The sequence below is a fragment of the Hibiscus syriacus genome, unplaced genomic scaffold (assembly GCF_006381635.1).
Source record: "Hibiscus syriacus cultivar Baekdansim isolate YM2019G1 unplaced genomic scaffold, ASM638163v2 tig00110332_pilon, whole genome shotgun sequence".
Taxonomy (NCBI): Eukaryota; Viridiplantae; Streptophyta; class Magnoliopsida; order Malvales; family Malvaceae; genus Hibiscus; species Hibiscus syriacus.
In genome coordinates, this window is record NW_024062688.1 from 4,329,411 (window position 1) to 4,346,111 (window position 16,701).

Below are 16,701 nucleotides of genomic sequence, written 5' to 3' on the forward strand. Positions count from 1 at the left end.
TTAAGATTTGGCCTTGATGTTGTTGTCATCTCTTCCAGATGAATTTGAGCACCTTGAGACAACGCTACTTCATGGTAATGATAATGTTACCCTTAAAGATGTAACTGTTGCTTTGTATAGTTATGAGCTCAGGAAGAAAACCAAGAAGGAGAGCAAGTACGAAGCAACGGAGGCTATGGTGGCAAGAGGTTGCTCGAAAAGTCAAAAGCCAAAGTGGAGAGGGAGATGAAAGTCGAAGTCCAGACTGGGAAAAGATGAATGTGTATTTTTTCATGAGAAAGGCCATTGAAAGAAAGATTGTCCGAAGTTGAAGAAGAAAGGAAAAGCTGCTCCAGATGCATGTGTTGCAGAGCATGATGCAAATGACTCTGACATATCATTGGTTGCTTCATCAACAACATTCCATTCAGATGAATGGATATTAGATTCGGGTTGCACCTATCATATGTCTCCTAATCGGGAGTGGTTCTCTGATTTAGTAGAACTAAATGCAGGAGTTGTTTATATGGGCAATGACAATGCCTGTAAAACTGTTGGGATAGGTTCAATTCGATTGAAGAATCAAGATGGATCAACCAGAGTTCTGACGGATGTCCGATACGTGCCCAGTTTGAAGAAAAATCTCATCTCGTTGGGAGCCTTGGAATCCAAAGGCTCAGTAGTCACTATGAGAGTTGGAGTTTTAAAAGTCACATATGTCGCACTTGTGATGATGAAGGGCATCAGGGAAAATAATTTGTATTACTATCAAGGTAGTACAATTATTGGAGCAGTTGCAGCAGCTTTCGGAGGTGATGACTTGGACACAACCCAATTGTGGCATATGCAGTTGGGACATGCTGGAGAAAAATCCTTGCAAATTCTGGTAAAGAAAGAATTGTTGAAAGGTGCAAAAGCTTGCAAATTGAACTTTTGCGAGCATTGTGTTCTGGGAAAGCAGAAGAGAGTGAAGTTCGGCACCACTATACATAATACAAAATGTATTGTGGATTATATTCACTCAGATGTATGGGGTCATTCAAATACATCGTCTTTGGGAGGAAACCATTATTTTGTAACTTTTGTAGATGACTTTTCCAGAAGAGTTTGGGTGTATTCGATGAAGTCTAAAGATGAAGTGCTTCGAATTTTCCTGAAATGGAAAAATATGATCGAGAACCAGACTGGTAGAAAGATCAAATGTCTTAGGACGGACAATAGAGGGGAATATAAAAGTACCCCATTCTTTGACGTTTGCCATGAGTATGGTATTGTTCGACACTTCACTGTTAGAAATACACCACAACAGAATGGGGTGGCAGAGCGTATGCATCGAACACTATTGGAGAAAGTTCGATGTATGTTGTCTAATACTGGGTTAGGCAAGGCATTTTGGACTGAGGCTGTGACATATGCTGGCCATCTCATCAATCGTCTGCCATCATCAGCGATAGGAGGAAAAACACCATTGGAGGTATGGTCTGGAAAACCTGCTACTGATTATGATTCCTTACATGTATTTGGATCCACTTCTTATTATCATGTGAAGGAATCCAAGCTTGATCCGAGAGCAAAGAAGGCTTTCTTTATGGGAATCACTCATGGAGTGAAGGGATTCCGCCTTTGGTGTTTAGACACCAAGAAGATAATTTGTAGCAGAGATGTTACCTTTGATAAATCTTCCCTAATAAAGAAGGTAACAAATGAAGCTGTCCAGACAAGTAGTACTCCGCAGCAGGTGGAGCATACTCCAAAACAGGTGGAGTTTCAGCAGACGATGATCCCAGAAGTTGATGCAGCTGATTCTTTAACTCCAATAGAATAAACAAAAGATGAAGAGGTTCAAACCCAAGAACCATTGGAGACACCAGAACCACTTACAGTTACAAGGCCAAGAAGAGAAATTTGTAGACCTGCTCGATTTGTTGATATGGTAGCCTATGCTCTTCCAGTTGTTGATGATGATATCCCTATCACTTACCAAGAAGCAATACAAAGCTTGGAAAGTGATAAGTGGAAAACTGCCATGGATGAAGAAATGCAATCTCTCTAAAAGAACAACACTTGGAAACTGGCTCAATTACCGAAAGGTAAAAGAGCAATTGGATGCAAGTGGGTATTTGCAAAGAAAGATGGATCTCATAGCAAAAAAGATGTTCGCTACAAGGCACAGTTGGTAGCTAAAGGCTACTCTCAAAAGGAGGGAATCGACTACAATGAAGTATTTTCCCCTGTTGTGAGGCATTCCTCCATTAGAATATTGTTGACCTTGGTAGCACAGTTGAATTTGGAGCTAGCTCAACTTGATGTAAAGACGGCTTTCTTGCACGGTGATTTAGAAGAGGAGATCTATATGACTCAGCCAGAAGGATACAAAGATGGTGGTTGTGAGAAATGGGTTTGTAAGTTGAACAAATCGTTATATGGATTGAAGCAATCTCCGAGGCAGTGGTACAAGCGATTTGATAGCTTTATAAGGAGGAAAAAGTACACTAGAAGCAAATATGATCATTGCGTGAATTTGCAAAAGCTCAAAGATGGATATTTCATTTATCTTCTCTTGTACGTTGACGATATGTTGATCGCTTCGAAGAGTAAAAAAGAGATAGACAAATTAAAGGCTCAATTGAATCAAGAGTTTGAGATGAAAGATCTAGGCGAGGCCAAGAAGATTCTTGGTATGGAGATATGTAGAGATAGACAGCGATGGAAGCTTTGTTTAACACAGAAGCAATATCTGAGAAAGGTATTACAATGTTTTGGCATGAATGAAAATACCAAACATGTAAGTATCCCACTGGCTTCTCATTTGAAACTTAGTTCTCAATTATCTCCTAAAACTAACGAAGAACGAGAGTATATGAAAAAAGTTCCATATGCTAATGCAGTTGGGAGCTTGATGCATGCAATGGTGTGTACGCGTCCTTACATTTCACAAGCAGTTGAAGTTGTGAGCAGGTACATGCATGATCCTGGAGAAGGACATTGGCAAGCTGTGAAATGGATTCTACGGTATTTCCAACAAATTGTGGATGTTGGTTTAGTTTTTGAACAGGATGAAACACTTGGTCAATGTGTGGTTGGATATGTTGATTCTGATTATGCTGGTGATTTTGATCAGCGTCGATCAACTACTGAGTATTTGTTTACTCTTGCTAAAGCCCCAGTAAGTTGGAAGTCTACATTGCAATCTACGATGGCCTTGTCTACTACAAAGGTATAATACATGGCAGTTTCAGAGGCTGTAAATGAAGCAATTTGGCTTAACGGGTTGATGGGAGACTTGAGAGTTGTTCAAAGTCACATTAGTCTCTATTGTGACAGTCAAAGCGCTATTCACTTAGCAAAAAATCAAGTCTACCATTTAAGGACTAGGCATATCAACGTGAGGTATCACTTTGTGCGGGAGATCTTTGAAGAAGGAAAGATTCTACTTCAGAAAATTGCGACATCAGAAAATCCTGCAGATATGATGACCAAGGTGGTAACAGTAATCAACTTCAATCATTGTTTGAACTTGATTAACATCCTGAAAGTATGAACACCTTCGGGTGTGTGGTGCTTGTGAGCACAATTAGAGGCACTACAAATTTGGGGAGTTGAAGAAGTTGAGTATGCTTGGTAATTTCAAGTCAAGGTGGAGATTTGTTAGATTTGGCTTGAAATTAAGTTGGCAAGTTGGAAATTTCATCTTGGTTGGTGGCCAACTTATTGGAAATTTCATTTTGGATGGTGGCCAAACTTTGAACATGTGAATTTCATATTTGGTGGCTAACTTGTACACATTGGAAAATTCTTTGGTAGGTGGCCAACTTATTTTTCATGTTTGATCCCTAAAATATTAGGTTATTTATAAGTTTAGTCCTTAAAACTCAACTATAAATAGACCTAAGTATTTCATTAGAAATCATCCTAAAAACAAGTTCTCGCTTCCTCTTGTATTCTTCATTCTCCCACTTTGGGAATTCTAAAGAATTCTATTTGTTGTAATATTGGCGATATAGTGAAGTTATCATCCGATGTAGTGCCCGAGGAGTAGACGATATTCTCGTCGAACCTCGTAAATTTGGTGTATTCTCTCCTTTATTGTTTTTATTCGGTTTTTTCCATTGTGTTTCAATATTCAATAGTTTGATAGGTTTATCCGTTGTGCAACCTTTGGTGGTTTTGATCTTGACATTTTAGGTCAATTTTGAAACTACGTTCGTGTGGGAAATAACCCGATTTCCCCAGAAGATTGCTTGACAGATATGAAACACCAAAGCAGGGAGAACAACAATGTTTTTTACAAGAGATAGTAAGACATGGGTTAGATACATCATTGATTGTTGGGTCCCTGTTGGATGAAAACTACAATCTTATCTTAGTGGGACGACACTCGAACTCTTCCTCGCTGCTCGTTAAAGGCTTATCGGCATGGGTCGATTTGCAAGAGCTCGGGGCCATCGGAGATATGCTAGCTTCATCAGAGATCAGTAAAACAGTTTCTGTGTTTGTGGTTCAACAACAGGTCATTGGAAAATGAGAGAACTGAAGGGTTGCTTGCATTCTTTCACGCAAAGATCATTGCTTTAAATGGGCACGTGATCCAAAGAGACCAAGAAGTTTGCCATTGGATTCGGACTGTGACATTAGCCTTGGTTTACTGGATTTTCCCTAATGCTGATGCTCCTTGTATATGTAATCCCGTAAACACTAACATTATTATATGTTATACATATGTACCCTAATAGTTAATATCCAGATTCCAGACTTTAGGATATTGTTTTTTGCAGAATACTTGTAAGATTTGTTGTACTAATGTATATTACCATGGATTCAGATCAAGGGTGATCCAAGGGTATACTAAGTGCGATTATATTTCTAAAAATTTTAAAATTTTCTATAATTTAGAATTTTTTTATATTTTCTATTGAGTATTTAATTTAATTTTTTAAATTTTATAATTCCACACCTTCTCAATTTATAATATAACATTCTATATTTTTAAAAACATTTTATAAAATTTATTAGATTCCTTTAAACCTATAATATTAAAGTGTTGAGCTAATTAGATTTCCATCAACAGAAGTTATTTTGTTGGAAAAAGTATAGAACCCTAATTTTCTCTTTGCAACAACAACATGCACTAAAGCAAAATAAAAAATAAAAAGAATATACATAATTTTAGTATACAGAAAACTCATATTGAAAAAAATCTTAAGACTCTAATTTAATATAAACTCTCTTTTTCATTTCTCATTCAGAGGATTATTGTATCTCTCACAGTTGTCTCATTCACACTCTCCTAATGTTACAAAGTCTTCCTAATGTCACATATTTTTAGTAGAACAACAAGGTAACCTAATGGTCATCACATAAGGTTTTTAAACAAATTCATCATACATAAATGTAACTAAGAAGTACAATTTTAACTAATGTCATACATGATTATGGGTTGATACATCCACCAAACATTTGATATATCTATTCATCAATTAAGTAGGGACGTACCCAACTAATCTCTCCATTCCTAAGTTAATATACATGAATAAATAAACTGACCAATACAAACTTTATTCAAACCAAGCAAATTTTCTTTTAACACATATTTTGTCTACTGATAATGAAAATTAATATGTCTTATTCGAGAATGATATGTTAGATTCTTTATTAAATGAATGACATTTTGACTAGCACAATTAAGAACATAATTCTCTTACTTCATCCATAACAACTTTTTGTAAGCTTCAGTTATATTCGACTTCGATTACTGATAGTGTCACACATCTCTAGAGCTTTGACTATAAAACAATTTTCTAGGAAAAAGTAATCACATAACTTGATGTTGATTTTTTTGAGTCAAACATCTCCAATCTCCAACTATTTGTATCCTCGATTCTCCTTCCCAAAGCATAACATATCTCTTGGATGTTGTGTATAAATACCAAAAAATTCATATTAATTACACCTTTCCAATGGACAATGTCCCTATTGCGGATGCTTATTAAATCTTCCTCTTTTCCAATAGGGAGATTTTGATTTTTGTTCAGTTTGAAATGGTCAACAAGTGGAACACTAACTGACTTTAATTTATGCATGTTGAATATCCTTAGAAGTTTCTCAATTGAGAATTTTCTTTTTCTGATTACAGCCAATTTTAGCCTTGTACTTGAGATTTGTTCTTCTTTTGGACAGTTTCTCAAGTTCATAGGTTTGATTCTCATGCAAAAATGGCATTTCTTGTTGCATGACTTTAAACCATTCATCTTTGTGGTTATGTTTCATGCCGTTAACAAGTAGCAAAATACTCATTTGAAGGGTAATTGTTTGGGGGTCTTATATCACGGGGAAGATTCAGATTCATTAGTCTCAACAGGTTGATCACATCTCTGCAGAAAATTCCTCTTCACAAATAATTCTTCTCATGTCTCATCTTTGGGTACTCACTCAACATGATATCCTCAGCTCAAAGAAACAAAAGTTTGTGTCTCCATCTACCAAGTACAAAAGTATAACACATGCTGTCTCTCAACTCACATGGCTCACTGCAATGCTTAAACATATGGGAGTTAAGAAGTAAAACGTTCTACTCCGTGATAATATAAGTGCAGTAGCTATGAGAGTTAATCTCATTTTTCATGTTCGTTCCAACCATGTAGAGCTCCATATCACTTTGTTTGAAAGATGGTAGCAGACAACTTGAAAGTTAATTATGTCAAATTAGTTGATGGTCCGAAAAAACCGTTAAGAGTGTGTACTTCAGTTTATTTCGACAGAAGTTTAATGTTCATTCCCGTGAAGAAATGAGAAGTAGGGTGAATGTTGAAAACTGCCAGAATCAGTTTGTTGAACTTCTTAGACCAGTTAAGTAGCAGTTGGATGTGGTAAAGGTTGTTAGTCTAGTTGAGTTAGTTATGTAATGAGCTATATCAACTGTTGATCAGTTTTAAATAATATGTTGAATTACACATTACTTATTAACAATAAATACATATTCTGTAGATAAAATTATGAGTATACGTAAATATTAACTATTTATCATTTTTTATTATTATAATATATACGAATATTGATTGATTAATTTGATATTCATTAGCAATGTTAACTTTTAATAGTGACATGATAATATACGAAATTTCAACAAAACATTTAATAGTGATATTAACCTATGTACTGTAATATAATAATAAAAATAATTCTGGCCCTATATATATTTTAACAAAATATAGATATCATTCCATTAGAAAAAAAAAACAAAATAGATATGATAATGAGTATATATTTTAAATTACAAGTACCGAATGAGTTTTTATTATCAATGGGTTTGCATATAGATAATAATAATAATAATAGAAACTGTAAAAACAGTTGGTCAGTGCCTAATGAAAAATCGTATGCTCCATTAATCCCAAAGGGTACTCTCCGTATTCTTCCAAATATTTCCATCCATTTCTCTCCAAATTTAACTCCATTGTTTTCCAAAACAAAAAGGGTTAATGTTCTTCATCAAGCCAGAAGCAAGAAAGCTGCTATGGCAGATTCGTTTATCAATTAATTGGATCCTAACTACAGGGTCGATGGATCCCTGCTGGAATGTCATCCCAGTCACTTCCGAAGGATTGTTTAACCAGAAAGGTGACGACAATATTTTCAAGCATCACCTAATCATTTTACAGCTCCAATTAGCTATTATTTTCATCCTCGCCACCATCTTCCACCTCGTTCTCGGCCTACTATATTTGCCCCGTCTTACATCGGAAGTTCTGGTAACAACAATGGTGTTTGATTCTTGTTTCTTTTGTTTTTTGACGTGAAAATGTACGGAATTTGGTGGTTATGATGTTGGAATGTTGTGCACATGGCAGGCAGGTATCATTCTCGGACCGTCTGTTCTCGGCCGGTTCTTTCCCAACATATCATCGGTTTTGTTCCCCCGACAGTCTGTGAAAGTCCTAACTACGTTGACACGGTTCGGGTAGTTGTTCTTCATGTTCTTGATCGGTGTCAAGATGGATGTGAACCTGATCAGGAAATCAGGGAAAAGGGAATGGACTATAGGCTCGTTGGTGATCGTATTCCCTCTACTACTCGGCGTCCACACCGCGACAGAAATAAGCTTGAACGTTGACCATATCGACGAAGTCTACCTGGAACGCTTTGCGCTTTTCACCGGCGTACTAATGTTGACGCCTTTTCCGGTGGTGGCCATCCTTTTAATGCATCTGAAGATCATCAACTCTGAGTTGGGACTCCTCACTCTGTCCTCGGCCTTGATTAGTGACTTAATAAGCGTAGTCATCGTGAATTTGGATAAATTCGTGCAGCTAACGAGATTGGGAGGGTTTTTTTTTTATCGGTTGGCTATTCCAAACCATGGGAAGGCTTCTTACATCACCTGGGATAATAAAATTAAGATTCCAAAGAGAGCGCCATCTTAACCAGGGTCTCCACACCACCTTGAATGACAAAACAAATGTTTCGGAGATTCCTGCTCATCACGACACAACACGTATAAACAAGATTCGAGACTCGATATATCCCGTTTTGCTAATTCTATTAACGTAGGAAATCGTTGGAGAACAAGTTTCCAAACAAATGCCTCCACCTTAGGAAGGGCAAGGTGTGCCCACACCAATTTTAAAAAATGATCTTTTTCCACCCCCAACGCACTCTGAATTTTCATAGAAATGTTTTGGAGAATATAGCCCCAATGAGTCACCCTTCCAGATTAGACAGTCCACTTCATAACGACTATCTGCTCTATTTAATGTATTCATAAAATCATCCCAGATACTATGTTCCCACTCGAAAAGTATCCTTCTAATTTCAATGTTCCAAGACCATAAACCATTCGATTTGCATCCAGACTCACTAACCTTGCTTTTCTTCTTTATAGCAATGGCGTAGATCCATGGGAAAACCAACCTCAGTCTAATTATCCTCCCAAAATTCAATGGACCTCTCATCACCTACAACAAACCTATAAAAGACGCGATCAACATTAAAGATAGGAGAAGTGATGTTTCTCCATTCCTAAGATGTTTTTTCTCGAACGAACAAAGTCCGGAAACAATGACACATTATCGTAACCATACCATAATTTTCCTCAGCAAGCAATCGAACTCATGACCAAATCTTCAGTTTCATTTATTTAGTGAAGACCGATTTCTAGGCCTCAAATCGAAAAAGTCCAAACCACCTTGTAGCCACAAAGTACACACTCACTCCCACTTCACCCAATGAATAGCTTTGTCAGAGACAGATCCCCATAAAAAATGTATTATCAATTTATTCATATTAGAAGTTACTGAAGCAGACGTCTGGAGAATGACAAACAGTACACTGGTAGATTTCCACAATTCTGAAGGATTTTTCAATTGACCCAAAAGAAAACCTAAGTAGTTTGTAGGGAATTTATCCCAATCACGTTTTATCGTTGCTCTCCATTCCATAATAACATTCTCATCCCGTACAATTTTGACTTGAATATATTGAATCTTAATTCTGAGATAAGAAATGACCTTCCAGCTCATTTAGTAGAGCACAAGGCTCTTAACCTTGGAGTCGTGAGATGGAGTCCCATGGAGGGTATTTTTATAATTTGGAGGTCTTCTACGGAAGTTGCTCGCTTACTATCCTACCTCTCCTTATCCCATTACATATGAGACTAAGGGTTAGCTCATTTTTTAATTCTGAGATAACTTTAAAGATTTTTAATACTCAACTGATGTTTTTTTTATCATCTCCAAATTAACTTCTGAAAACACTATTAAATCATGGGAATGTCTCAGGAAAGGCGGGTTAATATACGGCTAATATACAGCATTACCGGATACATTAAAATGTATTTAATAAATTCGGTTTAGCGGTACCTATTATGTTGACAACTAATAATGTTTTAGGTAGAAAATATGAAAAACTATTAAAAAATTTGGTAACCGGTAAACTTTGGTTATCGGTAAGTATCTATCCTTTTTATAAAAGTGTCCATACTTTTAACATATCAAGTAAATTTTACCGGTTTTGTCATAATGAATCTGGTTTTGTCATATTTTTACCTGTTATATTGTAAATTATCTATCCTTTTTATAAAAGTGTCCATACTTATTTCACTGTGAAAATATATTTATTATTATCTTTAGTTAATATTGTTAAATTTAAAATCTAAATAATATTTTATAAAATATCAAAACAATCAAATAATTTTTTGTGTAAATGAAATTATTAAATTAATATTGTAGGTGGAAAACATGAAACACTATTAAAAAAATTGAAACATAAATTACATAACTTTCAAAAAAGTATATATCATTTTTATAAAAGTGTCCATACTTATTTCACTGTTGAAAATATATTTATTATTATATTTGGTTAATATTTTTAAATTTAAATTCTAAATAATATTTTATAAAATATCAAAACAATCAAATAAAATTTTGTGTAAATTAAATTATTAAATTAATATTGTAGGTGGAAAACATGAAACACTGTTAAATAAATTGAAACATAAATTACATAACTTTAAAAGCAGTTTTAAATCCTAAAAAGTGTCGATACTTTTAAAAAATATATCGATCCAAAACGATATACCAGGTAAAAATATGATAAAACCGGTAACAAAATGATAAAACCGATAAATTTAAAAGTGTCGATACGTTATATAAGGATCGACACTTTGTGAATTTAAAAGAGAAGCAGTTATAGCGCCTATAATGTGTCGATACTTTAAAAAAATATATCGATCCACAACGATATAACAGGTAAAAATATGATAAAACCGGTATCAAAATGATAAAACCGGTAAAATGATACCGGATATATTTAAAGTGTCGATACTTTCGTAAGTACGTGTAATAAATTATCGACACTTTCAAAGAAATAGGTAATTATCCTTTCGAAAGTATCGACACCTGACATAAAAGTATCGACACTTTTGTATTTGTATCGATTAAATATAAATAACATATCCGATGAAAATATAAAGGCCATAGCTAAATATCCTCTGAAAAAAGATAGAACGGACGAGTTTTTGAAATCGAAGAGTAATTGTTGCTGCATTTCAGAAGGCGTTTCTAAAGCGAAGTTTGTTTGTTTGTTGATGCAGTCGAATCGAAAAGTATGTTGTCGAAACCCTAATTTTTTATTATTACAGTAATCGCGATAGGGTTTTTTATGTGTTGTTTGGGGTTTTGGAGTAAGGAAGCATTTGGGACCGATTGCATGTAGAAATAGATATTCAAGGAAAATATAAATGTCGATACTTTTATTAAATATTATAGGTAGAAAATGATATTATAGGTTGTATAAATGTGCCGACACATTTTGGTGTGGCCATTCAAATTCTTTTGAAGAAAACCGTTTTACCACAAGAGTAGTTATCTATATTTGTATATTGAAAAGTGTATGTAACAAAATAATTTGATTTGCGTAAACTGATATATGAAGGAAAAATGGAGTCAATGGGTTGGAAAATTGTTGGTGGAGCAGATGACTTTGATATTGAGGCCGAGACTCGAAAGCAACCAAAGGGTGGATATATGTACTTCTAGTAAGTATCAATGTCTTTTTGTTATTATTGTTGAAATGGTAATTGGATTAAAGTATCGATAAACTTTAAATTGATTACAAATTTTAAATGTTAACAGTATAGCCGAATGCAAAAGGATGAAGGGAGATGGCACACAGAGCGGTTCGGTATGTAAAATGAAATTGACATTGAGTAGTATTAGTATTTAGTGTTAATGTATTGATTAAGAAACGTTTATGTTTAATATTAGGTGAAAAAAGATGTGAGGTCCAAATGGAATTCAATGAGTGATGCTGAAAAGGAACCTTACATCACACAGTCAAGGAATGATAGTAAAGAATACAAAGAACGGAGGAAAGCACATGAAAATAAGGTATTCATTAAACTTGTAAATACGTTGATACAAAATATATAAGAACTATAACATTATATATTGTTAAAAAATGTAGGAAGTGTCGACAAGATGCAGCATTAAAAGGGTGAATTTATTAATTAAACACCTTAAGGAGAAGGGTCAGTTGAATGTGCTGGGAGAAATAGGTTTTGGATCGTTGATCGGAGTAAGGGATCAACCTATTCGGAGGGAATTGTGTCGATCCTTGATGGCACAATTTGACGTCAGTCAATGTATGGCTAAGTATGGTGATTATTCATTCCCTCTGGGGGTATCGACTGCTGCAGCCGTATTGGGGGTACAAAACAAAGGCAAAAGTGTTATAGAAGTCTGTAGGAGTAAGAACTGGAAAGCACTTGCCTCCAAATATGGTTTGAATCATAAGGTGACATATGCTGAAGTTGAAGAGGATATCAAAAGTGGATCTTACTGGGGGATGAGCTGAAGGCCCGAGTTCTATTGTACCTTGTCGGGATATTTCTTTGTCCAACGGGTGATACGTCAACGAACAAGGAATATATGAAGCTCATTTGCGATGAAGGCTTGAAGGGTGAATTCAATTGGGCTGAATATATCCATTCGAGATTGATTGAATCAATCATCACCTTTAAAAAGGGCAGCCAGAGATACCTCAAAGGGTGCATAGCAATCTTAGAGGTAAATGAGTTGAATCATTTTTTTGTGTTTTTATATAAAAATATAAATTTTATTATAAATGCAGGTTGCACTGTTCGATTTTTAGTCGGGCTGTGAGGCAGTGCCGGCTTATGAAAGAACCGGAGTGGCACGCATCCGTGCATGGGGGAAGGAAGAGGTGGTTAGAGTGATGGTGAAGTTGAAGTTGGATAGAGGGAAGAAACAAGAAATGGTAATAAATGTAATTAAATAATATTAAGAATATAATCAATGTCTTACTATTGTAATTTAATTTTGAAGGTTATTGGCAAGGATGTAGAGGAGGCAGTGGAGGCAGAGGAGAAGAAAGGAGGGATGGTTGTATTGGGGGATGACGGTGAGTGGGACGACGGTGAAGCAAAACAGAGTAACTTCGACCTTTTGATGTCTGAATTGGCTGATATCAAAAAAATCCAATTTGAAATCATGCAAAGACAATCAAGAGTCGAAGAGAAACTTGATCAAGTCGTAGAGAAACTCGAGAGAGTCGAAGATACACTCGAGAGGCATAAGGGGGTAGTGGAAGGAAAAATAGATGGAGTGGTGAAAGAAGTAGATGTGTTGAGGGGTGAAGTGGTGAAAGAAGTTGGGGTGTTAAGGGGTGATATTAAGATGGTGACGGGAGAAAAATTTGAGGGAGTGGTGAAGGAGGTTGTGGATTTGAGGAGTGAACTTACGGGGTGAAGGGGTGGTTGATAAATACTCGGATGAAGGAGCTCAATTGAAGGGTGAAATAAAAGAGATGAAGAGCTATGTAGAAAAAAAGTACGATGAACTGAAAAAATATGAAGAAGAAAAGAGGGAGGAGGAAGAAGAAGAGATGGAAGAAATGAGGAGGAAGGAAGTCGATGTCATTTATACACCGGAGAGTGTTATAGCAGCAGTTTTGGATTCGGAATGTCCTGCACCCCAGAAGAAGAAGCAGAAGGTAAGTTTAATAAAAGAATACTTAATTTGATTTTTATTATGTTGTTGTGACAAAAATTTGTATGCAAAATTGTAGGTTGAAAAAGCGGATATTCCAAGCGGAATTGATGACATCGAAGCTGCAATTTGTGATTATTTATGGAATAGCGAGTTAGAATCGGGGTAAGTGAAATATATTGTTTTGTGAGTGATATTTAAATATTTCATGACAACATATTAATCCTAATGATTCATACAGATATTCTGTAATCTCAATGGGAAATCAATTCGCTACTGTATACGACGTTGCAACGTTGAAGCCTACGGAATGGGTTGGCGGTGTGGTAAGTAGAAAGTAGAAAATGTTAAAACTTATTGAATATGTTCTGATTGTGTAATTAATTTTGTTAGGTTATCGATTTGCTCGCCTGGACCATATGCTACGATTCTCAAAAGTCACTCCGGAGGATTGACTACCTTCCATACCTCTTAGTGGTGAGTTAAATTAATAAATATTGAAAAGTAGTGTTATAGACGGTAAATTAATAATGTTTGTTGCGTAATTACAGCAACAGACGTTGGAAGCCAACAACAAAGAAAGTGTTGAGAGTATTTCTACCTTCTGGGGTGTCATATTGGATAACTATGTGAAATTCACCGACTGTGAGAAGGTAAGACACCATACCAATTGCAAATGATATTTTCGGATATAGAATGTTGAATTTTGTCAAATTGGGTGTGAAATTTGTTGCAGATCATGATCACAATAAACTACCATAATTCACATTGGTATCTGTTGGTGTTGGATATGGTAGATCATGTTGTAACAATATATAGTATGTTTACAACTGAAGCAGCTAAACAGAGAGTGAAGGATGCTAAGAGATTGGTATGTATGTATGTATGAAAGGACATTATGTAAATTATAATGCATAATTTTTTTGGTGCATAACTTCTTCTATTTTAATGCAGATTAAAATATTAGATTCTTATAATAAGAAACGCATTTGGGTTGAGTCCTGTGGATCTCTAGGAAAGTATCCCTTGAAAAATTTTAAATTTGTGGAGCATAAGAAGAATAAGCAATTGAATGGGTATGAGATGTTATCACAAATAGAAAGCTTAATTTATGCAGTATTCATCATAATTGACATGTGTGGTTTTCAAATTTTGTAACAGATATGATTACGGCATGTATGTGATGATGTGGATGGAATCGATCGGTTCTACAGGGGCAACTGGTGATTTTGTAAGTGGATAGAAAAAATCGTTTGTGGTAAAATTGTTAAAAGTCGTAGATTGAATGCTGTAGTTGACAATACTTAACGTTCTGCCAATTTGAATATAGGTTGTTGGAGACTGGGATCGATCGCGAGTATTAAACGATCTCGTAAGCCACAATCAAAATGAACGAAGACAGGAGATAACAAAAGCTGCAATATTACATAAGAATAACAAAAGAATGCAATGATGTAAATGTAGGGTTAATTTTGTATAAGATTTATAATTTTGTATACGATTTATATTTTTGTATGTGAATATAATTATGAATGAGATGAGAAAAGTTAGCAGTATGTTGTTGTACATGTTTCTTATACACATTAAGGGTCATGGTAATACTTGGAAGTAAAAGGCAAATTTACAATATGGCCAAAAGGATGTAATTTTTCAATCTAACCGGTACAATTATACCGGTTTTATGAGAGAATATGTCTAAATAATGTGTCGACACTAATATAGTTTGTGTCGATATTTATTTCCAGAATGAATGGAAAACAGGGTGCACCCATAAAGTGTCGATCCATATATAAAAAGTGTCGATCCCAAAATCATCGAACCCAAAAGTATAATGTAATATGTAATTTTTCAATCTAACCGGTACAATTATACCGGTTTTATGTGAGAATATGTCTAAATAATGTGTCGACACTAATATAGTTTGTGTCGATATTTTTTTTCAAGAATGAATGGAAAACATGGTGCACCCATAAAGTGTCGATCCATATATAAAAAGTGTCGATCCCAAAATCATCGAACCCAAAAGTATAATGTAATATGTAATTTTTCAATCTAACCGGTACAATTATACCGGTTTTATGAGAGAATATGTCTAAATAATGTGTCGACACTAATATAGTTTGTGTCGATATTTTTTTTCCAGAATGAATGGAAAACAGGGTGCACCCATAAAGTGTCGATCCATATATAAAAAGTGTCGATCCCAAAATCATCGAACCCAAAAGTATAATGTAATATGTAATTTTTCAATCTAACCAGTACAATTATACCGGTTTTATGAGAGAATATGTCTAAATAATGTGTCGACACTAATATAGTTTGTGTCGATATTTATTTCCAGAATGAATGGAAAACAGGGTGCACCATAAAGTGTCGATCCATATATAAAAAGTGTCGATCCCAAAATCATCGAACCCAAAAGTATAATGTAATATGTAATTTTTCAATCTAACCGGTACAATTATACCGGTTTTATGTGAGAATATGTCTAAATAATGTGTCGACACTAATATAGTTTGTGTCGATATTTTTTTCCAGAATGAATGGAAAACAGGGTGCACCCATAAAGTGTCGATCCATATATAAAAAGTGTCGATCCCAAAATCATCGAACCCAAAAGTATAATGTAATATGTAATTTTTCAATCTAACCGGTACAATTATACCGATTTTATGAGAGAATATGTCTAAATAATGTGTCGACACTAATATAGTTTGTGTCGATATTTATTTCCAGAATGAATGGAAAACAGGGTGCACCATAAAGTGTCGATCCATATATAAAAGTGTCGATCCCAAAATCATCGAACCCAAAAGTATAATGTAATATGTAATTTTTCAATCTAACCGGTACAATTATACCGGTTTTATGTGAGAATATGTCTAAATAATGTGTCGACACTAATATAGTTTGTGTCGATATTTTTTTCCAGAATGAATGGAAAACAGGGTGCACCCATAAAGTGTCGATCCATATATAAAAAGTGTCGATCCCAAAATCATCGAACCCAAAAGTATAATGTAATATGTAATTTTTCAATCTAACCGGTACAATTATACCGGTTTTATGTGAGAATATGTCTAAATAATGTGTCGACACTAATAGAGTTTGTGTCGATACTAATTTAAATATCAAGTGTTTTCCACCATTTACGATATATAGTACTCTTAATCGAGAAACCCTAAATATAAAGGCAAGCAGGCAGATCTTCCTCTTTCTT

At 35.0% G+C, this 16,701-nt stretch overlaps 1 protein-coding gene across 1 annotated transcript; it reads left to right on the plus strand.

Moving 5' to 3' along the window:
- Positions 1-7,538: 7,538 nt before the first annotated feature.
- LOC120119302 (cation/H(+) antiporter 15-like) lies at positions 7,539-8,399 on the plus strand. Its single transcript, XM_039139123.1, has 3 exons — positions 7,539-7,727; positions 7,827-7,936; positions 7,991-8,399. Exons 1-3 carry the CDS (start codon positions 7,539-7,541, stop codon positions 8,397-8,399), a joined length of 708 nt encoding a protein of 235 aa, XP_038995054.1.
- Positions 8,400-16,701: the final 8,302 nt, after the last annotated feature.

Excerpts from the sequence above, each read along its gene's own strand:
- LOC120119302 (XM_039139123.1), top strand. The coding sequence starts at position 7,539 with ATGGATCCCTGCTGGAATGTCATCCCAGTCACTTCCGAAGGATTGTTT. Across the intron at positions 7,728-7,826 it reads GTCTTACATCGGAAGTTCTG|GCAGGTATCATTCTCGGACC; the intron begins GTAACAACAATG and ends TGCACATGGCAG. Across the intron at positions 7,937-7,990 it reads ACTACGTTGACACGGTTCGG|GAAATCAGGGAAAAGGGAAT; the intron begins GTAGTTGTTCTT and ends GAACCTGATCAG.